Source organism: Lepus europaeus, chromosome 22, assembly GCF_033115175.1.
Source record: "Lepus europaeus isolate LE1 chromosome 22, mLepTim1.pri, whole genome shotgun sequence".
Lineage (NCBI taxonomy): Eukaryota > Metazoa > Chordata > Mammalia > Lagomorpha > Leporidae > Lepus > Lepus europaeus.
The window spans coordinates 3,467,354-3,493,900 of record NC_084848.1 but is presented as its reverse complement, the minus strand read 5'-3'; the positions used below and the strand labels follow the sequence as shown (position 1 = coordinate 3,493,900).

General features: G+C 63.5%; 1 protein-coding gene across 6 annotated transcripts; it reads left to right on the top strand.

Annotated features, from left to right (window-relative positions):
- Positions 1 to 25,771, top strand: LOC133751229 (uncharacterized). Of its 6 annotated transcripts, none has more exons than XR_009864790.1 (7): positions 1 to 89; positions 2,065 to 2,158; positions 2,328 to 2,430; positions 7,195 to 7,276; positions 7,363 to 7,517; positions 14,128 to 14,209; positions 25,441 to 25,771. XR_009864790.1 is itself a non-coding variant. In XM_062181132.1 (5 exons), the coding sequence occupies exons 1-4, from the start codon at positions 6,688 to 6,690 to the stop codon at positions 14,204 to 14,206; spliced, it is 693 nt and encodes a 230-aa protein (XP_062037116.1). In that variant the 5' UTR covers positions 6,365 to 6,687; the 3' UTR covers positions 14,207 to 14,209; positions 25,441 to 25,771. The 6 variants fall into 6 exon arrangements, 1 of the variants encoding a protein (XP_062037116.1); XR_009864789.1 differs by having other exon boundaries at positions 2,328 to 2,938; XR_009864788.1 differs by having other exon boundaries at positions 2,328 to 4,353.
- The last annotated feature ends 776 nt before the right edge of the window (positions 25,772 to 26,547 follow it).

Here is a 26,547-nt window from a genome sequence, read left to right as displayed (position 1 = left end):
CGGCGGAGAGCGGAGCCGAGCGCGCCAGGCCCGCGAGCCAGGCCGCCGCTCCGGGGACAGCCGGGCGCCCACCAGCGGATCCCTCTTCGGTGAGTGGGTGGCTGTCGTGGCCGCGCAGGACGTGCGCAAGGCGGACGCCATCCGTTTCGGGGCCGGGCCGTGTCCTCCTGGACACGGCTGAGACACCGCGGCTGCGGACCTGCGCCCAGAGGCGGTCACTTCTCCCGGTTCCCGGCGTCACGCGTGGAATTCTGCGGGCAGGGAGATCCCTGCAGCTACCTTCTCCCCGGGCAGGCAGACCAGGGCCCCTCGCTCGTCCAGGCGTCCAGGGCAGGCCGCCCCTTGTAGCTCGTGTCCGACTCGCGTGCGTCGCGGTGCCCCGGGTCCCACGCCCAGGTCCACCGAGTTCCGAGGCGCCCCTAGAATCACGCTAGAGCGGGGAGAGATGCTGGCCGCGGCGCCCTGCGCCGGCCGCTGACTCGCGGGTCGGCGCCCTAGTGGGGGCCAGGCCCCAGGTGGGCCGTGGGCTTCGGGGACTCCAGGCTCAGATGCGCGGGCTCCACGCGGACGGACGCCAGCCGCAGCATCTGGAGTAGCCCCGGGCGGCGTGGAGGGAGATGGCGCCCGCGTGCAGAGCTGCCGGGCCCCCCTGGGACCCGTCCCCAGAGGAGGGGGCTGGGGCGGGGGTCGAGGGGCTGGGGGCGCGGGGGCCGAGTGAAAGCAGCAGGGTGTGCTGCGGGGTGGCCGGGCCGTGTCTTTGGCTCAGGGAAGGGAAATGCAGAGGAGGGGGTGTGTTGGGAGGGGGTCTGGGCGCCGGGAGCTGGGCTTCCGAACGCTGCACGGTGGTCGCTGCCGGAGCCTGGCATCGGTAGGCGTTCGACTTTTTGGTGAACTCGCCTTTTGCCATTTTCTTTGTCCCTGTCAAGGCCCCCCCCCAGCCGCCCCCTCCCCAGCCGGAGCTGGCGGGCTGGGGGGGGCGCAAGCGGGCTGCTACGTGGCAGGTTTCTGGAAGGTTCTCCTGTTGGCCGCGAGAGGGCGCTGGTGGCACTGCGGAATTTTGGGGGGCGGGGAGGGGAGGGGAGGTGGCCTTTGTTCTACTGCTGGTGGGGGTCGGGCGCGGGGTTTCCTGGCCACGTGTGGGGGCCCCTCCGTGGAGGGAAGGTGGGGGGCGCCGCGGGATCCGCAGTGCGGCTCGCGGGGGCGGGCGCGGACGCCCACGGCCTGGGGTCCCGGAGCCCCCGCTGGGCGAGGTCCGGGGGCCGCGAGGAGGGCAGTTCGCCCCTAGCTCCCCGGCCTCCTGCGTGAGCCCGCCCAAGTGGACTCGCCGAGGTCCGGCCGTGGCTCTGGCGTCTGGAACTTGTCAGCAGTGGCTTGGCCGCCGGGGTCTCCCGGACACGCGGGCGTCGGGTCTGTGCGGGGCGCCCGGGGGGCCTGTGTCCGGCTCGGTGTCCACAGGTGGGCCTGTGTCCGGCTCGGTCGCAGGGCGGGGAGCCGTGCCCGCGCTCACGCCTGGGACCTGTTGGGCGCCCCCCGCCCCCGCGGGCCTCGCGCCTGGCAGCTGCGCGCGGCGCGGGCGGGTGGGGGGGGGCGCCGCAGGTGGCTGTGCCGTCGGGTTCGGGTGCGGGCCGCGCGCCCCCTAGCGGTCATGGCGTGCAAGTGGTTGTTGGCTGCCCGGTGGGGCTTCGATTGGCGCATGCGCACACAGCTAACACTTGTGACCTGTCAATCAAGTCAGCCTTACCCCCTCCCATTCCTCTCCTCCCCCTCCCATTTCTCTTCCTCCTCCCCCTCCCATTTCCCCTCTTCCCTCCTTACCCCTCCCACCCCCAGTCCCTCCTCTTCTCTCCTCCCCTCCCAGTTCCTCTCCCCACACCCCACACCCCTCCTGCTTCTCTCCCAACCCCTCCCTCCCCGCCCCCCCACCTCCCCTCCCTCCCTCCCTCGCTTGTCTCCGCCTCCCTCCCGCCTTGCATCCCCGCCCTCCCCCTGTCCCCCTGCTGTTCCCGCGCTGGCCGTTAGAGGTCATGCAGTCGGTTTCTGACCCGGCCCCTTCCCGCCTCTTAGGGTCTCTGCAGGGATGACATCATCGGCTCACCCCCAGGCTTCCAGGCCCACCTCTGCTGGACGCCACGTTGCTGCCGCTCGACTCCACCCTACGGTACCAGCCCCCGCACCCCCCTCCCCTCCTTGGGCCACCCCCAGGCCTGCTGGCAATTAAAAGACAATTTCTGATTTTAACTGATGAACTTTATTTAGTGAACTTGATCTGTAATTGATGGCCACGCGTGCACCTTGGAGCCAGTGCTCTGACCTCCCATGTTTTGCAGAGGGCGCTGGGAAGAGCACGTCCAGGGACCCGGACGCAAAGGAGGACGAGGACCGAGGCCATCTACCGGGCCTGACCCGCCCCACACTGAAACCTATGCCCTAGTGAGGGGGCACTGGTCACAGCCCCCAGCCTCTGCTGTGCCTGTCCTTGACTCTGAACTCTTGTCTGTGTCTGTGCTCGCGACCTGGGGCGGTTCCCTCCCCAGGGGGTGTCAGTCTTCCCCGACTGACTGTCTCTGGCCTCACCATGTCCTGACGGAAGGATCCCTTTGGGGACCCCTCAGGAGGGGGACCTGGGCCAAGGGCCGGGCCAGCACCTCACTGGCAACTCCAAGGCCCCGGGTGGGCTTCTGGAATGCGCATGTTACCCCCCACCCACGGCATGCCCCCACCCTCACCCTGTCCTTTCCCCGGGCATGGGGACCATAGGAGCAACCTCCTAGGGTTGTTGTGAGAATTAAATGACCTATAGCAGCCCCGGGCAGGGTCGGGTATAACGGCGATCTGGGAAAGGCTTGGCGGCTGTGGCCCCCCGCCTCACGTGGCTTACTGGTCTCCTTCTGCAGCAGACTCCCACCAGCCCCTGTCCGCGGGGCGCTCCTCACGCCAGGTAGGGCCCCGCAGGACGGGCACGTGTGTGTGTGTGGCCCTTTCCAGAGCACTGAGTCCTAGGGGTTGGGGACAAGTGTGTAAGGTGTGTGTTGCCAGGCAGCGTCCCGCCCCACGGGGCCTGTGTTTGCTCTGGGGCTCTGCTGCCTCCGGAGGTCGGCGGCCCCTAGGAGGCCCCTGGGCGGCCCCTGGGAGGCCCCTGGGAGGCCCCTGGGCAGCCCCTGGGAGGCCTTACTCAGGTCCAGGAAGGAAGTGGGCGGAGTGTAAGTGGTCACTCTCAGCGTAGGCACGCGGAGGGCCGGGAGCTGGGATTCCGGGCGCCATTGTGGCCGCCCCGCCTCCCCCGTGGCCCCTGGCCCGAGCTCCCCCAGCAGTCAGTCGTCTGGCAGTGGAACCCTCTGGGGTTCCAGGTGGCCCCGTGCTGGCTTAACTGCTCCAAGGCTCGGCGCCTTTCACGGTCTAAATGGGGACAAAGTCCCACGGTTTGTGGCTGCCGTGAGGGTGCATTGTACACTGCTGTGGAAATCTAAGACCCCAGACCCCCGAGGGCCAGGCCTGTGCCCCTCACAGTGGCAAAGCCAGCACCCGGTAGGTGCCGCGTGCGTGCTCAGTAAAGACATTCCAGAGCGGCGGCTACAGCCCTGCCGAGAATGGGCAGGGTCTCCGAGAATGGGCAGGGTCTCCGGCCACTAATTGGGGCCTTCCCTTGGTCCCCTTTCAAGCCGGCCAGTTTTGTCCGGACAAGACAAAACCAAGGCCTCCCCCCATGCTTTAGAGAAGCCTGCTCAGTGTAGTCAATAGCCCCCCAGTGTAGACAATAGCCCCCCGGGCGTCTGAAAGGGACTGATGGGATTATGTGGTGATTGGAGGTGGAAGGGTGACTTGGGAGGTGACAAATGCAGTGGGCGGGGACCGGCTGTGAGCAGGGACCCCTTTGTCTGGCGGTCTGGCAGCAGCTTTGGCTGGGTTTGGAGGAGGTCCCAGGCTGGGAGTCTGGCAGCCCGTGAGGCCGGGGGTGACCCCGCGCGTCCCCCTCCGCAGTCTGGGGAGCCCTTTTGGCCACCGAACGTTCATTTGATCCTCACGACTCCCTGTCCTGACGCCAGGGCTGGCCTGCCACCTCCCACGGACTCAGAGGCTCTCAAGCGGCCCCTCAGCTTGGGCCCCCGTACCCTCGCCCCAAGAGGGGCGCGCGCGTGTCCCACGTGCACCCCCCAGCTCCCGACTGCGCTCCCTGCGGTCCGGAGCCTCCCAGGCTCCCCCTGTCCTGTTTAGCTCCTCCAGGCTCTGTGTTTCCTTCACAGCTGTGCCTCTCCAAGGCCTGTCCACCCTCGCTGTCCTCCTTCCTCACCTCCAACCTCCTCTCCAGTTCACTGCTCCTGACTCGCTCTGTCCCGTGGCGCGCCTCTCACCAAGGTAACGTTTCCCGTGGCGGCACATGTTCGCGCCCTGGGGACACATGTGGCCTGGCGGCCGCACAGAGCCCACACACCAGGTCTCCCAGCTTCTGGAACTTGCCTCCTCTGCCTAAGTGCCGAGGGTTAAGCTGCCTGGTGTCGGCACCTTGGGGTAGGCCTCTCTTGCTTGCTCTGTTGGAAAGGGAGGTTCATGGCCTCCCCTCCCTGCCCCCCCACGGCTCCGGTGGGCCATCCTGCAGGTAAGGCACAGATGAGCTGTGTGGAGGAGGAAGCAGGGAGGGGGGGCTGTGGGTGAGCACAAAGAATAATTAAAAGAAAGCATTAAGACCCCCCCCAAAAAAAAAAACAAACAAAAAAAACCCCAGAAAACCCTTCTCCTGGGTTAGGTTGAGCTTAAGGTTTTAAACTGATTATCCCGAAGACAGATCCTAGGAAGCTCTTGAATGAAGTGGCCCCATTTCCGGTTCTTAGCCCTTGCACCCCGGTGACCCCTGCCCTTGCCAGCACCCCCTTGGCTGCTGGTGAAATCCCAGAGGGCCGCCAGGGCGAGCCTCCCTCCCCCCAGCTGCGGCTGCAGCTTTCCCCTGCCTTGGGCCGGGGGAAGGCAGAGGCTGCAGGCCTTAATGAGGTGGCTCCTGGCCTCCTGTAAGGAGCCTCCTTTGTCTGGGGAGGAAGAACACTGATTATCATAACGAGGCGACCCATGGCCAGGGCCCCGCCAAGAGGGCGTTTGAGCCGTGCTCGCTCCCTGCCCCTCCCCTCTGGCACCCACCTCCTGGTATCCTCCTCCCCAGGACCGTGCCTACCCCGAAGCCACTTGAGCCCTTGAGATCCCCAGTTTGGAAAGTTCTGGACGCCTCACCCCAAGGCAGATCCGTCAAGGCTAGAGGGGTCCAGTGCACGTGAGGCTGTAGCCGGAGCCTGGGCCAGGTGGACAAAGCCCAGGGGAGGAGGGGGTGCCAGAACCGAGGCAGCAAATCAGCCCCCTTGTAAAGAATGCCCCGGAAGCTGGGGGTGACCTTCCACCCCTCTTCCAAGTGGCCAGGATGCAGTGGCCTGCCCCATCTAGGGGGGCTTTGGGCTGAGGGCTCAGGCCTGAAAATGGGTATCCCAAGGATGCCCAGCCCAGCCCTGTCCTGCAGGCAGGCAGCCCAGAGGCACTGAGGGCAGTCCCCAGAGCCAGTACCACCCCACCCCCCAGCCCAGGGCAGGCACGGGGGCACGGAGAGCGAGTGCGAGCCTTGGCGCCCCCAGCCCACTGCTGCAGGGCTGTTGGGTCCAGGCAGCTCCCTCACCCTCTCCTGAGGCCACTAGCCCAGGGACCCACTGTAGGAGTGGCCCCTGTGGGGACACAGCTCTTGGCCAGGTGCACAGGGTCGCCTACCCCCACGAGTCCAGGCCTGTGCTCTGGTTTCCTGGCTTCCTCTGTTGGTCTTTGGACCTCAGGTCCATCCTGGAGTTCAGGGAGCAAAGGGGAAACATGGCTTCCCCCAGGAGGGAGACAAGGGGCGCCCCACCCCCACCATGCTGCATCTACTGCCCCTCCCACTGCCTGTGTCCTCTCAGCTTTCCCTGTGTCTCCCCTTCCATCTCCAGCTCCCATCCACCTATCTCTCCCTCTCTGGTCCTCCGAAATTTAAAATGTGGCCCCTGGGGTGCCCTAGGCCCGCCCCCCCTCCTCTGGGTGTCCCAGCCCTAGCCTGACAAAAAGTGGGGCTCCGTAAGAGTATGTGGGACGTCAGTTTGGCCAGGTGAGTGAGTGCACGGGCGCGACTGCCACTCCCCAGCAGCCAGGCGGGCCCCAGGGTCAGCTGCAGGCCAGGAGGGTGGCGGGCGGGCCGGGCACCCGGGAGTGGGCAGCTTTCCCCCCGCAGCCCTATTGAGGGCTCCCAGGTCGCGCCCTGCACTGACCCGCGCGTCCATTCGGTCATCCAACAGTTGATCCTCACCGAGCAAGCCCACAGTCGTGGCCCCGGGCTTGGCACCCGCCACCTAGCTTGTCCCTTGATGGCCTCTGCTTCCCGGGAGGGGCAGGCCGGGAGGTTGTCCCAGTGCTGGAGTGCGGGCTCCGGCTCTGGAGAGCTGGCAAGAGGGTGCAGGCGGGCCTGGGTGGCCTTGGCCCCAAAGCTGCCCGCTGCTAGGGCTCTGCCTCTGCGTAGAGCTGGCACCTGCCCCCTCTGCCTCCCCACCCCCTTCCTCCAGCGAGTGGACAGCTGTTCTGACCCCTGGCCTGAGCCGCTCAGGGCCGAGTGGGCGCACGGGAACAGCTGTGGTGTGTCCCAGGCTCTGGCCTCACGGTCTCCCTCTCGAGGTGGGGTCTGTAACCTGGACCATGTCCCACCCTGACTCCTTCCTCCCCCTGGGGCCCAGTCCAGCTCGGAGCCTGCTGGTCGCTGGCTGGGGCCTGGGTCCCTTTGCAAAGCACCCAGGGCTGGGAACGTCCAGGGAGCTCCTGCAGGTGTCGCTCTCCGCTCCGCCCGCGGCCCCTCTTTTCTCTGCTGGCCGGGTCGACCGCCTACCTGGTGCTCTGCTTACCTCTCTGTGGTCACGGTGCCAGGCCTCCTGTCGCCCCCTTCTCCACCTGCCCTGTCCACCCAGAAGGCTGCTTCTCCTTGCCGTGCTTATACCTGTGGCCACCTGGGCTGGCCTGCTGCCTTCTGTCCTGCCCAGCCCGCTCCGCGATGCCTCGGTTTCCCGCAGGTTCCTCAGGTGCCTTCCAGGGTCTGGGTGGCTGTGGCCGGGTCCTGTCCTGTCTTGCTGGCTGGTGTACCCCGGTGGGTGTCACCTGTGGCCCGGCCGGGCTGCCTGCTGACTGGTTGGTTTTGGGGCTCCTCTCTAGGCCTGTAGCGGCCCTTCTGCACCTCTTCCTACCACGGCTTGCCCCCAGGAGCCACCCCACTCTGCTGAAAGGCCAGCAGCCGGTGAGGCTTGCTCCAGGCTGTGGGAGTGCGTGTGCGGCTTTTCTGGGTGCCTGCCGGCTGCATCCTAAGCACCTGCTGCTCCCCAGGGCCAGCACCATCCTCGGCGTGAGCGCCACGACCCGACCGGGACAGCTGAGGGACTACGGCTGGACAGATGGACGACGTGGGAGCCCCTGCAAGGACCCCCTCGGACCCCAGCCCAGCATGTGTGGATGAGACTCTCGCCGCCCCCTGGACCACGGTGAGTCTCTTGCGTCCTTGACACACAACCACCATCCACAAGGTTCTTAGCTAGCGCAAGCCTTCTCCCTGTCCGGAATGTGAACACTTGACTGGGGAGGGGGCCGCCTGTGACCTGAAGCCTCCTCCGTAGCCGCCCCAGGCGGCGGGGGAGCCTGGAAGCTGTCGCCGAGCCGGCTTGTGGGATCCATACCTGTGAGTGCACACGGAGGCCGCCAACGGTAAGTGGGTACACAGTACACAGTAGGCCCAGCTCTGCTTAGGCCCTCAGCACAGCTCAGGCAGGCACACAGTAGGCCTTGCTGAACACGTGACACGTGTGTGCCCTCCTCCAGCCCCCAAGCCCAGCCCGAGGCCGGGTCGGAGATGTGGAACCGGGAGCGGGCACGCCCGCCGTGCTGCTGGGGCGAGACCCCGGCCCTCGCCAGTGTTGCTGTCTCCAGCATGAGGCTGTGACCAGCAGTGGTTTCTTCTAAAGCAGGTCTGGGTCGCTTTCCTTGCCCCGACGGTGCGGTGGGTTCTGGAATGTTCTTGTTTGCTGAAACACAATCAGTGAGGGCTGAGGAGGCGGGGTCGCACGGATGCTTACTTGGGACCTGTTAACTGAGGGCTCGGGTTGGCGCTGTCTTGGGGGGGGGGCTTGAGACCAGGGCATGCATTAGAGGCCAGAGGGTCCTCTGGGTGGCCTGCATGGGGCCTCGTGCCCTGCCCATGTGACACATGGCCATGCTGGGGTGACTGTGGAGCCTGGAGTTGGGGCCCCAGCTCCATCCTGGGCCCGATGCCGGCCCCGATGGTCTGCCCCATGCCAGCTCTGTTTCCCAGGGTGCTCTCTAATCAAATAGGATTCGGAAGATTCAGGGCGTCTGCAGCCCTGCCCTTCTCCTTCTGAAATTGAAAGGGGACTGGCATCTGATTTCCAAACAGAGTCCATCTGTGGCGGCAGAGGGGCAGAGGTAGCCTGCTTGTTCTGGCTCCCCGGGGGTCCAGCAGGCTGCGGAGTTGAGTGTGTGCCCAGGGCTAACAGCGGGGAGGGGGCACCGGGAGGGCCCTGCCCCGTGACATTTGCTCCATAGCTGGCATTTGCTGAGCCACCTGTATACATAGTGACATGGAGAGCAGGCCTGGGAGGGGGGCTTCCCATGGGGCCCACGCTGGCCTCTGGGGCGGGGGCGGGGCGGGGGCGGGGTCACTGTATCCGCAGCCAGGAGGCAGCATCCAAGGAGCTGGTCAGAGCCAGAGCTGGGCACTGCCTTGCCCTGCCCCCCACGCCCCCTGGAGCGTCCTGGGTTGGGTGCAGGCCCCCCGGACGGGAAGGCTCAGCCAAACCTGTGTTTGTGGGCTTGTGCGTCATTGCAAACCCAAAAAGGCACCAAGGACTGCCTTCAAGGAGCTGAAGCCTGGGTCCCACGCACCCGGGCGTCTCAGTAGCCAGGGTGTTGTCCGAAGTGGACGGCAGTTTCTGGAAAACTCTTTCCGATGAATTGGTCAGTCCCTGGGTGGTAGCCCCAGCTGGCTGGCGAGGCCCATGGGGTGGGACCCCGGTCATTTGTCACCACGACAGACGGTTCCCCAGGGTCCTGGGCTGCAGGGAGAGCCACTGCTGCCCCTGCGTGTCCTGGGTGGGGGCTGGGGAGGGGGACCTAGAGTTTGGCTCAGACCCCGTGTGCCGCACGGCCACCTGCGAGGGCCCCCGCTGCCGAGCTGGGATTCAAGCCCCAAATGCGCTTCCAAGTACATTTCAGCAAATCGTGTCAGAACCTGGCAGGACGGGCGGGCAGCTGCACGCACGTGTTTCTTAGTCGCTCATTTCCATGAAGAAACGTAAATGTGTGTTTTCTGAGCAGTCTGACTTGCAGAAAGCACGAGAAGCAGACAAACGGCCCGTCTTTTAATGAGCTCGCTAGTGAAGTTTTCCTTGAAAAGAAGAAGGGCGCTTTATGCAGAGGGGGGTGTGGGGGACACAGAGTGAGGTCCCCAGGGATGAACGGCCAGGGGACACAGCCCTGGGAAAGCTCGGGGCGCTGGGGGCACTCTGGTTTTCAGGGGACAGGAATTGGAGTCCAGCTGCCTGGCTCCTGCCCCGCGGCCCGTCCCCTCTCCCCAGAGCAGAGACAGGAAGGCTCAGCTTGCTCTCCCCGCCCTGGCGCGAGCAGACAGGAAGTGCTGGCAGGGACCGAGGCCTTTCTGAGTGAGGCCAGGCCAGCGTGGAAGCGAGACGGGTGGGCTCAGGTGGGGCGGTCCCGAGCCTCGGCTGCCTGCGGGGCTCCTCTGAGAAGCGGGGCTCCTTTGGTGCGGGTGCATCTCACGGGTGTGCAACAAGATAGCTGGGAATGGAGGGAGCCCCTGGGGGGGCGGCGAGGGGCTCCGCGTGGCATCCCCTCCTGGGCACGGCCATGGAACAATGCTAGAAGGCCCTGGATCCAGCTGGACCCAGCAGCCAGGGGAGACCCCTTTTGGTGCCCTCTGGGTTCTGGTGGTCCCGAGGCCCCCACACGCATCCGCCTCCGTCTACTGAGCCCCATTTGCGGGCGAGTCCTGGGCAGGGCAGGTGCTGCAGGCCCCCCACCTGGCGGGGCTGTGTGTGGGAGAGGAGTTAATTAGCGCGGAGAGAGGGCAGCGGCGGAGGGCCTGGCTGACTTCCCTAATTGCTCTTTGGGCCAAGGACAGAGGCAGATGGCTCCCCCGGGGCGGGCGGAAGGAGGGCCGCCCGCCACCCTCTGCCCCGTGAATGGGGTCTTTCGCAGGGGCTTAAGCAGGAGACTCTTAGCCCCGAGCTCCCAGGGCCGCTTCAGACAGAGACAAAGGCGCGGGCAGAAAGGGCTGCGGGGAGCCCCGTGGAGTGGGCCACCTGGAGATAATGGAGGGCTCCCCTCCCGCGCTTTCCCAGGTCCCCTGAATGCACCCTTTCAATGGAAGGCGCTTTTCTTCCTCTGAAAAGCAGCGAACTTCAGTTACTTCCCTGAGCCCCGGGACCCACTGCCTGTGTGTTCCCCGCCGGGGGCGAGGGCGCGGCCGCGCACGTGTGGCTGCGGACCGGGCTTCCGCTGAGGTTGGAAGAAGCCGGGTGGCTGTGAACAGAAGTGGGATCACCTCGGGCCTGGTGCCCGTCCTGCAGCCCGGGAGACACAAGAAGCCGGGCAGATGGGTGTCCCGGGCAGGAGGCTGGCGAGGGTGGCCGCTGCGCCTGCCTGGCTGGGGTGGACCCGGGGTCATCCCAGTGTGGAACACCCCGGGAGCTGGTTCCACAGTCAGGAAGAGTGAGGGCAGGGGGTCCATGTGGCTCCCTGGGGCTGTGGGCAGCCCTGGGCTAGGGATGCCTGGGGCTGGAAGGCTGTCCCAGCCCGCCCTGGGGGCTCGGTCAGTTGCTGCCGACTTGGGGCTTGGTCTTGGCCAGTGTGTGTCCTGGCTTCCGCTGGCATCTGGGCCTCGGTTTCCCCGACTGTAAACCCAGGCCACCACCCCTCAGTTCTGCACAGGAGGGACTTCAGGAGGAGCATGGGGAGACGCTGGGCGGGGATCAGGGGCCTCCCCAGTGTTCAGTGTCAGGAGGCAGGGTGTCCGTGCCAGAGGAGCGAGGCCCCCTGGGCCCACGTGGGGTCCCCGCCAGCCTCTTGGCTGGCACAGGGGCAGGCAGCAGCCCTGGAGTGCCTTCTGGAGACCTGGGGCTAGCCCTTGCCCACCCCAGTTAGGGCTGTGACCTGTGGCCTTGCCTCCTGCCCTCCAGGCCTCAGTCTTCCTGTCTGCGAAGGGGGCGTGCAGGCCATCTTGTGCGTTTGGTAGCCTGTGTGCCTCTCCTCCTGGCACCTTGGGGGCACGGGCTCACAGCCCCTCTGCTTTTGAGGTGAGGAAGCCAGAGCTGCTGTGGGCCGGGGCGGCAGGGCCTGGGGGCGGAGCCCGCTGATGGGGGCCAGGTCCTGTTTGGCCAATGTGGTCTGACGGGTCCCAGCCGTCGGCAGGTCCTTCCTCCTTGGCTTCCCGTGAACACAGTTCTTAGTGGAGGTCAGAGCTGAAAGAAGCTTTTTTTTTTTGGGGGGGGGGTGGGGGGGTGGCGGGCCGCTGCCCCCGTGTGTGTCTGGTTCCCGACGGGTGGGTGGCTGGCCCGGCTCACGGGGGACTCCCGAGTGGTGAGGCTGGGCCTGGCCCTGCCTTCCTCGGTGGCTCAGCCACGCCTCCGGAGGCACCTTGGCCGCCTCAGCTCAGCTCCCTGAAAAAGCCATCGGGATCGCAAGTTCCGGAAAAGCGGCCAGCCGCCCCCTGTGCCGGCGGGCCGTCCCTGAGCCAGCTCGGGAAACATGCCTGGTCTGTCTTTGTGCTTCTGTGTGCGATGCTAACTAGCCGAGGGTGCCGTCGGCCAGGCCTGCTCCCGGTTATTGCGCCGGTGGGCTGGAGCTTTTGTTTTGTGACCTTGGTTGCTACAATACCTGCAAGCTGAGAGGAGGAATCGAAAAATTGCCAGCTTCAATTAGGCCGGCAGCCTGCCTTCGCCAAGGCTGCCTCCGCCGCTGTGGCCATTAATGGTAAACACGCAGCAAATAAGCCCTAATTCTCTGTAATTGCCCACTCCTGAAGCCGGGAGGTGACATTCCAGGAAGAGGAACACGGACACATCCTCTGTAGCCCAAGCGGCTCAGAACGCGGGGCCGGCGAGGGGGAGGGGCGCGATTCCAACGATGTCGCAATTACTGTCCCCACTTCCATCAGCGCACCCAGAGAGCCCCCCTGCCTGGGGACACTGACGGGGGCGGTGCTCACCGGAGACAGGCCGATGGTGGGATGCAGGGTGCATGTGTGCAGAGCAGCGTGGTCCTGACAGCAGCCCCGTCCACGGCATGCACAAGTTGCTCGTCCCAAAGACGCGTGTTTCTCCAGCAGCAACTTTCCCGATCCCCAAGATGGCGCACGGCGTGTCTGATCCCGGCGGGGCCGGCGGTCACGCGAGGGGGCTGTTCCGGCGGCTGCATAGGGAGGCCTCACCTTTCCGTGGGCTCCAGACGTGTCTGGATGCTAAGATTGTCTGATACTAAGATTTCAGCCTGGCGCTGCGGTACTGCGGCAGCACGCCAGGCCCAGAGTGGCCACAGAGCCTGGGCGGCAGAGCTGCGCCGGGGCCGAGAGGGGTCCGCACGAGAGCTTTGGTGGGGGAGGGACGTCCTGGGCAGGGAAAAGCCCCGATGTCCCGAGCTGCCTCTGTTTCCTTGTTCTGTTTCCACAGCCAGGACCACATGCTCGGGGCCCCTCTGGGCCCGTGGGCATGGCTGTAGCTTTGGTCTCGCTGTGAGCTGGAGGCCGAGGCGGGGCCGGGAATTCCCAGTGGTGCCCAGTGTAGGGAGGGAGGTCTGCGAGCCTTTGGGTGTCCCCAGCCTGCCCCGGGGTTGCCCACAGACGCTGCCACCTCGTGAGCGTTTGTTCTCTGGACTTCCTGTCACATCCGGCACGCAGGAGATGCGGTGTGTGTTTGGGAAGTGCGCAGCCGGGGTGGGTGTTGCCAGCCGCGCCTGGAAGTGCCCCCAGCATGCCCCAGTGGGGTCTTGGGGCCCTGGTGCTGAGCATGAGTTGGGGCGGGAGGTGGCGTGGCGGGGCTGTTCCTGGTGGCGAGCACTCTCCTTTCCTAGGGGTCCTGTGCTCGTGGCGCTGGTGCCCTCGCACGCTCAGGTCCCGCTCCTTGCCCTTGTGTCGCCCGTCTTCCTGGCCCCTGGCCTGTGCCACACCAGGGACACAGCCCCTCCAGGGTGTTGGTGCACAGAAGTCCAGTCTTCCCATTGCCCGGCCCCAGCCCTGCTTCCCCTCCGGGGCTGTGCAGGCCCCATTCCCACTCCTGTGCGCTTTCCCCAGACTATAGGGATGTAGTCATTTACTTATTTATTTGAAAGGCAGAGAAAGAGAGAGAGGGAGAGAGGTCTTCCATCTGCTGGTTCATTCCCCACATGTTGTAACAGCCAGCGCTGGGCCAGGTGGAAGCCAGGAGCCAGGAACTTCATCTGGGTCTCCCACGTGGGGGCAGGGGTCCAAGGACTTGGGCCACCTTCCGTTGCTGGATTGGATGTGCAGCAGCCGGGACAGACCAGCACCTGTGTAGTGTGCCGGCACTCAGGCGGCTTGGCCCACTACGCCACGACATTGGCCGTGTGTGGTTCTGCCTCAATACTGAGCTCACTCTGTCAACTCAGAATTGGAGGCGGGTGCTGGCTGTGCCCTGTGATGTTCCCCGGTGCCTGGTCTGATTTGCTCCCACTTGGTGAAGTTCGGGGTTCTGTCCAGGAAGTGCTGACGTCACCTGGCATCCTGCAATGTGTGAGCCCCGGTTTTGGGAAACCCCACGGCCCGGTCATCCTGGCTGGAGCCCACGCCTCTGGGCACCTCCAGGGCCAGTTGCACAGCTGCCCGGGGAGCACAGGCTGGTCCTGTCCAGGGAGCGAGCACTCTGGGGTCAGCTCAGATCTCACCATCCACCCCTCAGGCAGCAGGTGCGCGAGAGCGTGATGCTGGGGTCCCCGATGCTGCACTTGGAGAAGGTTGGGGCTCCCCTGCCCTGTCTGTCCAGCTGTTGTCCTTTCCCACCCTGCCCCGGGCGAGGTTCCGTTCAGTGACCCCGTGCTTCCTCCTTCCAGTCGGAGCCGTCGCCGGGAATCCTGCGAGGGAAGGGACCGCCGCGGACACCTCCCCCCAGCACCCCACCCCCAGCTCTGAACCGTAAGTTGCCGACGTGTCTGGGGGACATCTGCGGCCTCACTGCTTGGGGAGGGGCTGCCAGGCCACCCGGAGCACGGCACCAGGCAGGCCTCGCGGGAGGGCCGGCGCTGGGGGAGGGGGGCCCGGCCAGCCGGGCGGGGTGCTGACCTGAGACAGGAGCCCCAGCCCCCTCCACTGTCTCTGTGGCAGAGGAATTCCAAGGGTGGCCTCGAGGGCCGGGCCCCCAAAGAATCGCTGCTTTCTCGCTCCTGCTACTGAATGGGCCTTTCATCCCGGCGTCTCCCTGTGGCTCTTGTGCCGCAGGGCGGGCTGGGATGGAAGTGCCCCTCGTGAGCTGGGGGGCTGCAGAGGGCCCAGGAGGACACGCAGGCCGAGGCACTCGCGCCTCCCATGGGCCCCGAGCTCCGCTGACCTTCCCTCACCCCTGGAACGTCTGGAAGACATACATAATGGGCAGATTTTGTGTCTTCAAAGTTTCCGGCTAAACCTCTTCAAGTCCTGCATTGTTTGGGCCTGAGACGCTCGGCGGTGGTAATGGGTCGTTTCTTTTGTGTGGGCTTTGAAAGGCCAACATATTTTTATATTGCTGCAGACAAAGCCATCTATTTACCAACCGGCTCCGCGGCCGTCGTTTCCCACCGGGCCGGCCGTGTGCCGTGTGCGTGTCTGTGTCCTCCACGGTCTTGAAACAGGATTCTCATGGGGATGGCCATTCACGGGGAGGGGGCTGTGGGCCGGAGCGAGAAGCACTGGGGAATGGGGCCCCCCATCTCAGATCTGCACCCAGGTTGTCTAGGATGTGACCCCTGCCCCAGGAGGGTCTCATAGCCAACTGTTGGCCTTGTCTGTCCGTGCGTGTCTGGACTGGAGGTGTGTGCGCCTTGGTGCTTAACTCGGTGGGAGGCAGCAAGAAGTTCTGAGGGGTGCTCACTGCCCTGGTCTTCCTATTGGGAAGTCTCTGTTATCCAGCCTGCCCTATAGTAAATAATTCGTTGAAAGAATGAATGACACATGGGGGAACAATCAGCAGATGACTTGGTAAGGCAGCGTGTGCACCTTACCACGGGTGGGTGCAGGGCAAGCCTGTCGTTCTCTCCTTGGTGCACAGATGATCAGCACAAACGTCATTGAGGACCTGGGCTGCACGCAGACCCACTGGGGTCGTTCTGGCCCAAGGCGTCCAGCCCTGACCTTTGTGAATGCGGGAGGGAGAGACAGACAGACAGACACACAGAGAGCAGGGGGCTGACAAAACTAGGGGTGAGCAGCTGTGAGAGGGGAACCTGGGCAGGTGATTGAGGCCAAGCGTTAGGGTTGCCCCCGGGAACACCTGTTCCTGGCCTGGAAGAACAAGCGAGGCGCAGAGGAGGAGCCAGGGAGGAGCGAAGAAAGGAAGTGTCCTAGCAGGCCACGGCAGGTGCACCTTACCTGGAGGTCTCTGCATGGCTAAAATAGGGTGGGGGTGGTGGAGGGAGAGAGGGAGAGAGAGAGAGAGAAGGAGAGTGAGAGAGAGATTGACAGAGAGGGAGAGGGAGAGAGAGAGAGGGGGAGAGACAGAGGGAGAGACGGAGAGGGGGAGACAGAGAGAGAGGGAGAGAGGAGGGAGGGAGAGAGGGGAGAGGGGGAGACAGAAGGAAGGGGAGAAAGAGAGGGAGGGAAGGAGGGAGAGAGAGTGGGAGGGGAAGAGGGAGAGAAGGAGGGAAGGAGGGAGGGAGAGGGAGAGACAGAGAGGGAGAGACAGAGAGGGAGAGACAGAGAGGGAGAGGGAGCGGTCACAGGTGTGCAGATGGGTGAGCACTGGGACAGCAGAAGTGGAGCCGGAGAGAGGAAAGGATTCGAGAAAGAACAAAGTAAAACATGGATGGAAAGCAGGGATATGGGGGAAGGATCAAGGTCATGGAAGGAACAGATCTATGGGTGAATAAAGGGAGATGTGAGGGGGCTGAGACAGTGGCGCAGGCCCCCGACGAGGGGCTGGTTCCGGCTGTGCCGTCTGGGCATCCCTGCCCCAGAGAGAAAGAAGACAGGCAAGACAGGAGGTGGGGCATGCTGGGAGAGAAGAGGGAGAGCACCTAACTGGATGCGGGGCCCTGAAACCTGCAGTCCACGGCCAGAGACAGAGACACCTGCTGGAAAGAGAGGAAGCGGGAAGGGAGGGGGAATGGGGTGAGATCCAGAGTTGTGTGGGCTGAGGATGGGTGTCTTCGGGGGCGGCTGGGCTCCCAGCACTGAAAGGGATGTGCAGACTGGCCACACAGGAAGCGAGGTGACTGAGTAGGGAGTGCAGACCTGAGGCAGGGCCAGCTAGGAGGCAGGCACAGACAGCCCCCGCCCACCCCAGAGGGGTGCATCAGAGCACACATGTGCTAGGGGACTTCTCAGTGGGGCCCATTAACTGCAGATTATGATGTATCCAGTTAGGTGCACCTGCTGTCTAGAAGTGGAAAAATAAGTATTTAAATAGAAAGCAAGACTGAATGGAGGCATGAATGCCCGAATGAATGAATGAGAAGAAAGGTTTGCATCAGCTGTGGGAGGGTGAGGGTCATCGGCTCATCTCCACAAGAAAGAGAGAGAGGGAGGGTGCGAGAGTGGTGGCGACAATAAGATGGGCAAAATGGATCCAGGAAAAAAGAAGTGAGGCCGCAGTAAGAAAGTAGGTTGCACAATTAAAGTCTGAAAGGGGCTGGTTTAGCACAGTTCGTCGCCACTGATTCAGGTCTGTAGCCCCGGAGTCTGTAAACAAGACGAATAGGAGGCAGGCACGAGGGGAAGGGCGGGGGCTGGGGGAGGTGGGGGGGAGAGGCAGGAGGGGGGCTGGAGTCGACACCTGGGGGCGAGGGTCTTTCCTGACCAGGGCCCAAGTGTGGTGAGTAAGCAGTACTTGTGTTTTTAGATTTATTTCTTTATTTGAAAGACAGGGTTGGAGAGAGGCAGAGAGAGAGAGAGAGCAAGAGAGGTCCTCTATCTGCTGGTTCACTCCCCAAATGGCCACAACGGCTGGACCTGGTCCTATCTGAAGCCAGGAGCTTCCCCCAGGTCTCCCACATGGGTGCAGGGGTCCAAGCACTTGGGCCATCTTCCACTGCTTTCCCAGGCCGTAGCAGAGAGCTGGATTGGAAGTGGAGCAGCCGTGTCTTGAACCAGCGTCCATATGGGGTGCCGGCTCTGCAGGTGGCGGCCTTACCTGCTATGCCACAGCGCCGGCCCCAGTAAGCAGGATTTGTATCATTGATATAACGAACAGTGAAAGTTGAGGCTTGTTGGTAAATCAGTAAATACCTAAAGACCAGGCAAACTAGAGGTGTGACTTTGGATGCATGACTGAGAAATGGCCAGTTTAATTTATCCCCCTCCGCCTTCAAGGCTCATGAATAAAATGGCTCGAAAAGAGAGAGCAAGGAGGTAGGGAATGTCAGAAATCGTGACATGATGCATAGAGACAGTAAACACACTGCGAGGGATAAAGACATCCGTGAACAAGTGAGAGAGCGGCCCGCGCAAAAGGAGGGTGAGGAGGCAGCGAGAAACACGGCTTTCAAAGTGGGGTTCCTGCACTGCTTAGGTAGATCCTGGCCCAGTCCGCAGTGTAAGGAGTTCACGCACGAGAGTACCCCACGCGGACCCGTGTTGGGAAGGCTCCGCCAGCCCAACTGTGCTTAATCCAATTCTGTGCACCTGAGTTCTGCAAATAAAAGAACAGATATTGAAAGAGTGACAGAAAGGGTGAATGGACCCAGGAGTGACAACCAGCGGTGGGCGTGCCTGGGACGGCCTGGAGGAAGTTGTCCCTGGGGTCTAAGGGCAGAGGAGCAAGAAAGAGGGTGTCCGGGCGGCCAGGGGAGGGGGAGGCAGAGTGGAGCCGCGGGAACGAGAGGGGCAGCACACGCGTGCCCGCCGGGCCCCATGCCTGCAAGAGGAGGCTGTGTGAGGCTCGGCAGTGAGCTTGTGAGTCCTGGCCCGGTTCCTGGGGGAGGCAGGTTGGAGAGGAGGTGCGGGAGAGGAGAGAGGAGGTTATAACCGAGCCAGCAGAGTGACGAGGTGGCACCGGAGCTGCGGCCGGCATTACAGTTCACGTTCACACTCCGTAAGTGTGGAAACACATTTCGCCTTTCAAGGAGGCCTGACCAATAGAGGTGTGGTCCCGGGCCCCAAACAGGGCTGCGTCCTTTAGTGCTGTGATAAAATTAGTGTGCGATGGAGGCCCATAGGTAAACGGACAAATACTCACACGCAGGAGGGGAGACTGCCCGTGCGCATACGTGGGCCAGCAATCTCCGTTTCACACTGGGGGTTCTCTGATGCCGTATGTTCCCCAGAGACCAGTGATCAGAGTTACTTGTGCCCAGGCTGAGAGCTAAAGGAGGATCAGGTGGGGCCGTGAGGGTGAATGAATGAATGAATGGCCAGCGATGAGGGTGTGGCGAGAGGCCTGGGGTGGGAAGAGATGGGCAGGACCTGAAAAAGGGGTAGGGAACAGAACACCTAATACATGAATAGGATTTGGGAAGGAGGTCTGCATGGGCCGGGGGTTCCCATGAACTTAGACCACAGGCAGAGGAATTGAGCTTGAATGAATGAATGACGGAAGAAAGGAGAGAGGGGAGGGAGGAAAGCCCACAGTGCCCCTGGCAGGCAGGTGGAGGTGACCCCGGGGGGCCCTGGGAGCTGCTGGCACTGCTGGCTGTGGACCCTCTCACTCTCAGTGTCCCCATCTGCAGACCTGGAGTGGGATCAGCCCCTGCTTGGGTTGATGCTGGGAGAAATGTCCATCTCTGTGGGCAGTGCCCTGTCTGGCCCTGGAGAGGTGGGAAGGACGCAGGTGCTGGGCCCTGCAGAGGGTTGCGTGGACAAGGGGTGCTCCGCCTGCTGGGCGGCTTGGCCCCTCCCGTAGGCTCCCCCTGTGGCGGGGGGGAGGGGGGGGGGGTCCTACCTGCCAGGGAGCAGCAGGCCCTGGGTGGTGCTGCCTGGTGTGACTGCCAGGCACAGTGTGGGTGCTGGTGTAGGGGACGGGGGAGAAGGTCCCAGAAGGACAGCCCACGAACCCAGGTCCCAGGACACGTCCCAGGTCCTTGGACACGTGCCCACGCAGGGCACCTGCCTTCTCAGTGTGGGGGACCTGGGGCAGGTGCCTCAGTTTCCACAAGTGGTCTGGGCATTCTGGGCCCCTTGTCCTGCCATCCCCAGAGCCCGTTTCAAGGCCCCTCTGTCTTCCCCACTGTTCTGTGCCATGTTCTGTACTCGGAGGCCGGGGCGTTCGCACTCTGTCTGCCGTCCTCCGGCTCGGCCGGGGCTGCGTGGCACAGCCTGGAGAGTGGTGTGGACGCACATCCTCCTCTCCGCAGTGGGCGGGGTGTGTGCCTGTGCATCAGGGAAGGAAAGCACCGCACTCCATGTCTCAGTTCCTAGCTTGTGAGAATATGCGTAATACAAGAGTTGTTAGCCAGTGCTGGAGCAGCAGGGGCATGGCTGGGGCCCAGGAAATGCAGCAGGGACCACGTGGAGTTGGGGAGCTGGGGTGGGCCGGTTTGTGGCAAGGAGACGGTGCTGAGTGACTCTGGAGCCACCGAGGAGGGTGGGTGTGGCCAGGTGCAGGTGCAGGAGGAGCTGTGGCTCCCCCAGGTACTGAAGGTCTGAGTTGAAGCAGTGACTTGGGGGGCACGAGACTGAAATCATGGGGTCAGAGGAGTGTGGGAGGGAGGGAGTAGGAGAGGCAGAGGGGGTGGTAGAAGACACAAGATGGAGGACACGGAATTCAGGTCTCCGTGTGGGTCATGTGAGCAGAGCCACGGGCTCTTGACGTGCTGAGGCCGCAGGGTCTGTGCAGCTCCTCTCCCTGGGGACGCCTGTTGAGATTCTTATCTCATAGGCCTGGATGGATGTTTTAAATGCCTTTTTTTTTTTCATGAACATCCTTTCCATCTTCTTAGTATCTGAGCTCTGTCATTACCCATGGTTTTTGCACCCTGTCTTTTCCACTTTGTAGTCTGCCATCAACATTTTGCTTTCCATCATCATCATCGTCTCCCTGGCTGGCTGCACTGCCTCCCCCTGAGTGGCTGTGACCTCATTTACAAAAACCATTTCATAATTGTTCTGCGCGGTTCCTCTTGTTTTCCGTGTCATCACGACGCCAACAGCTAGTGGCTTAGCCACCTGCTGGCTTTCGTTCCTTTCTTGCACCCAGCAGCGGTCACTGCTCCGTCCCACGTCCCTTTCTCCTGCCAGACTGAGCCTGGGCAGGGCGAGGGGCTCCCCTGGAGGGCGGGTACCTCCAGTGCCCGATGTCTTGTAGCCAGAGTAAGCGTTTGTGGGCTGAGTGGCTGGAAGGGGAGGTGAGGAAGTGAGCGAGTAGGGGGTTGGCTGATGGATGAGAGGTTGCGCGTGGTGAGCGGGTGGTTTGGTGCAGGAATGAGCGTCCTGGGTTTCAGTTGCATGGATGCTGGCGGACATCAGGAGGTGTATAGCGTTGTGTAATGTCTAGCACTGTGGTAAGATGCTGCAGGTTGCAACACGCCTTTGCATCTTTGTGACTTGCTCGCTTTGATCACTGCTCAAGGTCTCTTAACAAATTGTATTTTGCCCTCTGGGAACCATTTGTCCGCGTCCTTTGGGTCTTGGCTTTCTGGAGAGCCTGGCCGAGGGCGTCCTTGGCACATAGGGGATCCTCCGTTAGTGGAGGCGTCTGGGGAGCCGGCCTGGCAGCTGCTGGGAGAGACTGATGGAGGTTCAGGTAGAGAAGGGTGGGGTGGTCTCGGTGGCCTTCTGTGGCCTAGGATTTGCTTGCCCCTGCGCGGTGTGTGACGGGGACAAGGCCCCGTTCCGCCTGGCAGGTAGGGAGGGGACTTTGGAGTTTGTGCCCCGGGGCGTGCCTGTGCACCCTCTGTAACTCCTGCGGACAGGAATGTCTCTAGGACCGCCCTCCCAGACAGCCAGTGCCTTGTCCTGCTGGTCAGTGGGCTTCTCACGTGCCCACCGTCAGACTGCCCTGTCCCGGGAGGGCCCGTGAGGGTCCCGAGGCCTGGCCAGCACGCATCCCCTCCGCGTGCTCTGTGGGTCTTGCTGATGAACAGGGCGCGTGGGGTGAGGATGCGTGGAGACCCTTCCGTTCTTCTTCACCCGGGGCAAGACCCCCTCATGTCCTGCCCCCCAGTTCCCAGGGCTCAGCAGGTCACAGCCATCAGGGAGGGCCTGCTACCCAAGGTGAGCTGCCCTGACCTTTGCCCCTCTACTATGGAACTGAGCACGTGTGCCTGTGTCGGGGTCCTCAACCCCACGAGGCATCTCGGGAGGCCAGTGATGTGGTTTCTGTGTGGCTCCCACTCATCCGTCCGTCTGTCCTCCGTCCATCTGAGAATTTGGCCTCCGGCCTTGGCTGGGCATTGCTGTCCCTCCCCCGTCCCCAAAGCAAACCTTTCCGTGGGTGCCAGGCTGTGTGGTGCCGTGGGCTGTGGTCATGAAGCCAACACCTGTCACTGCTCTGAGCACGTCCCATCTGGGTCTCGTCTGCCATGGGCGTTGCCCCGGCTTCTCCCCATCTGCTGACCCATGCATCACCTGGCAGGACCCTGCTCCAGGGGCAGGGCCCTGAGCAGCCAGCGAGGGGCGGAGCGCTCTCCCCAGGCCCCGCCCTGCCTGGCGCACGGTCCTGGCCCCCAGCTTTGCCTGCAGCCCTGTCGCTTCCCCCACCGGCGGGCAGTGGTTGTGACCCCCCCCCCCATTCCTTCATTCGTTCCTTCACTCACAGCCACAGACAATTCTAGAAACCTCAAGTGCTATGCTAGAGCCGCCTCCCGCGGCCCCGCCCGGCCGCGGCCGTGTCCCTGTGTCAGGGTCCGGCCGAGACACTTGATTCTGCCCCAGCTCCCAGCTCTGGGCTTGGCTGCTCGTTTGATTGCTGCGCCCTCGCTGTGTTCCGGACAAAACTGCACTGATTAGTAATCAGCGCGCTGTCCCTGGCTGCTCAGAAATCGCAGCCCGTGGCCTGGAGAGTCCCGAGCGAGAGCCGCCGGAGGTAGATGAGCGTCGCTCCGGCGGGAGCAGGCTTTCAAGCCATTAGGACACGCGGTCCTTCAAAGGGCGATCTTGGAGCCGTTCCTGTCCCCTTGCTCAGGTCTATTTAGAGAAAAGTGGGGGCGATGATTGCCCGTGTGGGTGACGGGGGCTCTGCCCCACGCCAGACCTGGGCGGCCAAGGCACGTGGCACTTCTGCTGCTCTGAGTATTGCCCTGGGGGCAGTCGGGGAGGTCCCGAGCTCAGAAGGGCCATGGGGTGTGGGTCTCTTAGAATTCCAGACTTAGAATTCGTGGCACTGGAGGAGCGGTGCGGGGGACAAGAGTCAGGACCCCGGAGCTGGACAAATAGGGGTGCAAGCTGACTGGGAGAGCTCCAGTCTGCCTGCTGGGGTGGTGCCACGCCCCTGGGGGAGGGCGCGGGGAGGGTGGGGCTGTGTGGGACGGGGCACTGTAATGGGAAGTCATTCTGTTCAGAACACACAGGGGTGTATCACGGGAAGCAGTGCTAAATCCCTGTGTGTTTAAGATGAGAAAGGAGTGACTGGCAGGAACTTTGATGCTAGGGTTGGGAGACTGGGCTGGGGCCCTGGAGCCCCTGGGGGTAGGGGTGCACTCATGCCCGCCTCCTCTGTGAGTCGGGGAGACGCCTGGGTGAGCCTTGTAAGTGCCCCGCTGCACCCGCCCCTGCGTCTGGGCTGTGGGCAGCAGCCACAGTGTCCACCTTCCAGATTCCCCTCACAACTGGGCTCCGGCTGGCTCCTCCCAGCGTCCCCTCTGCCACCGACAGCATTCAGGCTGAACCCTGGGCAGTCTGGGTGCCTCCTACAGGGCGGGTGGGTGTGCAGGACTCTCCCCTAGATTGTATCTTGTTAGATTGTAGCCTGTGCGGGGTTCTGAGGCTGGTCGTGCAGTAGAACGGCTGTGGCAGGACCTTCTGTGGTCTGTGTTGGAAGAGCCTGGTCTTTGGGGTCTGGCCACCCCAGTGTGGGAGTGACGTGGGTCTTTGGGATCTGGCCGCCCCACTGTGGGGCGAGTGACGTGGGTCCCCAGCGAGCCTACCTGGTAGGGTTGTTGCGATGCGGGGAGCAGTGCTGAGGGCTGGCTTTCCGGGATGCCTGTCTTTGGGTTGTCTGAGGCACCAGCAACGCCCTTCTTAGCTCCAAGTGCACCTTGTGTCCCGCGTCCGCAGGTGTTTGGGTACATAACTGTTGATCGACATGAAGTCTCCCTCCTTCCTCCCAAGGTCCCCTTGCCCTCCCGTGTGCCAGGGGCCACGTGCTCTGGGCTTGCCAGTTCTGTGAGTGCCACAGGGGTCCATTCTGCATCCCCTGGTCTAGTTGGCTGGGGAGGGGCGAGCAGGAGGCGCCGCATTTGCTCGCTCTCCTTTTCCTCCTTGTCCTCAGCACCAGGCTTGGGGCTCTTGCACCGTCCCCTACCCTAGCTGGGGACTGAGCCAGGGACAGGTTTAACAGTCCTGCGTGGACAGCTCTTCCAGCTTCATCCCCGAAGGCCCCTTGGTCCCACAGGCCCACCCCTGCGCACCCCGATGTGTCCCGATCCCTGCACCCACCCCACTTCCATCCTTGCCTGGGCAGAGGGACTGCTGAGATGGGTGGGGCTGGGCCACTGCCTCTGCACTCAGACCCCTGCCCCAGTCACTGGATTCCTTCACACCGGGGAGAGAACGCCGCCCTCACACCCACCCCCACCCCACAGAAGCCCCCCCCCCATTGCTGCTTTTCCCTCTGGCTTTCACCGCCTCAGTGGCCTGGTGCTGGCCTGCCTTTGTGGCCTTGATCTTGTCGCCGGGGCTCTCCTGCAGCCACCCAAGTGTTGGCTGTGCAGTTGGCCGCCACACCTTTGCCCTGCTGTGCCCACCGTTGGGGGCACCAGCCGAGGGTCCCTTGCAGTGAGGCTTCCGGTGTCTTCCCTAGGTCTGCCCCTGTCCCCGGTAGGGATGAGGGTTTTGGGCCTGCGTGTGGGTGTCTGCTGCTGGCCTCAGACCTGTGTGTGACCCAGGCGGGAAGGCTCCCTGAGGTGCTGGGCCCTGCCCTGGGGTGGGAGCCCAGGCTGGGCCACACTGCTCTCACCCTTCCCAGCTCTGCTTCCTGCCCCAGTGGTGCTCAATAGATGCTCGCTGCCCGAGGAGGGGCTGGTGGTCTAGACTGGCTGATGCCAGGGTGTTGTCTCTTGGCGGAAGGGTGTTTCCTGCGAGCACGGGAGGCCGAGTTGAAGAAGCAGCCCGGGCGTCTGGCAAACAGGAGAGGGGGGCACGGGACCCCGCACCTTGACTCCTTTCCTCTCACTCCCTCCTCCCAAGAATGGTCATGGGCACAAGTCCGGAGTCGGACTTGGGGCCTCACTTGTTTGGGTTCTGGGCCCGGGGTCACCGTTCGCTGGCTGAGTGGCCTTGTGCAGGCCGCCTGAGCCACCCCGAGGCTCCACTCCCCCTGCAGCAGCGGGAGTAGTTGGTGACAGCATCCATGACTGCGGTGGCAGTGAGCATGGAGAGGCAGGTGCAGGGCTTGCTGCGTACCGGAGTCAAGGTCTAGGTTCGAGACCACCCTCTGCCCCTTACTGACCTGGACGGGTGGCCGCCTGTGGCCTCAGAACGGTCAGACCCACTTGTCTGGGTTGTTGGGACTCAATGGAGTTGTGTTTTTTTGCACAGCAGCACTTTGTTACCCAGCACACAGGTGCCCTCACCCCCGCCCTCCTGGAGGGCTGGCATGGCGCCGGCCTTGCCCCCTGCTACCTGTGTGTGCCCTGCCGAATGGGGGAATGGGGCGCACCCAGCGGCCTCTGGGGAGACAGGAGCAGCGGGAAGGGATTGTTTGTGAATACAGAGTCAGCAGGTTCCGGCCAAGGAGGGCTGGGCAGAAGTGAGGGGACTGGCAGATGTTTCTAGAACACTGCTGGCGTGGCGGGCTGAGCTTCTGAGACCGATGCTAAGGTTATTTAATAGGTGATGATGGGTGAGTGGGTTAGCAAGGTGAGTAAAACAGAGCGAAGCTTCCAGAAGTCTCTGCAGGACCTCTGAGGTTGAGGGGCAGGAGCTGGAGGCTGGGTGCTCCCCTCACCCCCGTGGGCACCAGGCCTCCCGAGCCACAGGCCTGGCGCTCCCTGCTCCCTCCCTGGGCCTGCCTGTTGCATGTGAACTTTGGGCAGCCAGTGGGGCCCGGAGCAGGTGGCCTTCATCTGCACTATCTCCCTCAGCCTCCACAGACACAGGGACGCCCTGCACGCCTGCCCACGGGACGGGCTGGACCCAAAGACTGGAGCTGGGGCCTCCCCCTGGATAGAGACCCACCCTCTGACTGATGGACTTCGCCGAGCCGGGGTCAGCCTCGCAGGCGTGACCCCGTCCACCTACCCCTTGAATCCTGAGACTTGAAAGCTGCTGACCTTCACGTTCACGTCCGTGAAATGGGCCGGGACACCTACCTCACAGGGCTGTTGTGAGGCTGTTGTGCTATAATGAGAAGCACGCTGCTGGGCGCACACCCATGTGCTCTCAATAAACGTGTTTCTTGTCTTAACAAAACCAGCGATGGGTGTGCTACTAATATGGTGAGGGCTGAGTGCTGGGTGTCCTGTCTTGTTGGGGCTATGTCCTTGCTCTGGGCAGTGTGCCAGGTGGGGAGGGCGAGGGAGGCAGCTCTGTGCCCGGGAAGTCACCTGCATGGCAGGTGCAGACCCTGAGCCGAGCGGCCTCGGTCTGGTCCCCCTTCTCATGGTCTTAGGATGTCAAGTTTCTCCCTGGAAAGGGAGAGCCACAGCAGACAGCCAGGCCCCGGGCGGGCTCGTCCTGGCCCTGCACCCCGAGGGGGCACTCCTCCTCCCATGCTGCCCAGGCCTGTGTCCTGCTGGCTGAGGGCTCATTGCCTCTGAGCTGACCCAGCCCGGCCGGGACCCTGCAGCCCACAGTCACGCCGCGTGACGGCTCCTGAGCGAGGGCCCAGCCTCATCCCCGCCTGGCCGGAGGACTGGCAGAGCCTGGGGTCTGCAGCAGTGACTCGCAGAGGGGACAGAGGCAGGGGGGCTGTCTGTGACTCCTGTGGTCTGCACACCTGGCTCTGCGGACGCCCTCCCAGTGGGGAGACGCCGACGGTGGCCCCCGCCACAGCTACCACCTCGGCTGCCACCGTGGCTACCGCTGTCACTTCCACTGCCACCACCACGCATCACCAGCACCACCGGCTCCTCCCCTTCCTCCTCTTCCTCTTCCCCCTCTTCCTCTTCCCCCTCTTCCTCTTTCTCCTCCTCCCCCCTTCTTCCATCTCCCCCTCCTTTTCTCCCCCCTCCCCCTTCTTTTCCTCCCCC

Excerpts from the sequence above, each read along its gene's own strand:
- LOC133751229 (XM_062181132.1), top strand. The coding sequence starts at position 6,688 with ATGTCCCACCCTGACTCCTTCCTCCCCCTGGGGCCCAGTCCAGCTCGG. Across the intron at positions 7,065-7,194 it reads GTTTCCCGCAGGTTCCTCAG|GCCTGTAGCGGCCCTTCTGC; the intron begins GTGCCTTCCAGG and ends GCTCCTCTCTAG. Across the intron at positions 7,518-14,127 it reads TCGCCGCCCCCTGGACCACG|TCGGAGCCGTCGCCGGGAAT; the intron begins GTGAGTCTCTTG and ends TCCTCCTTCCAG.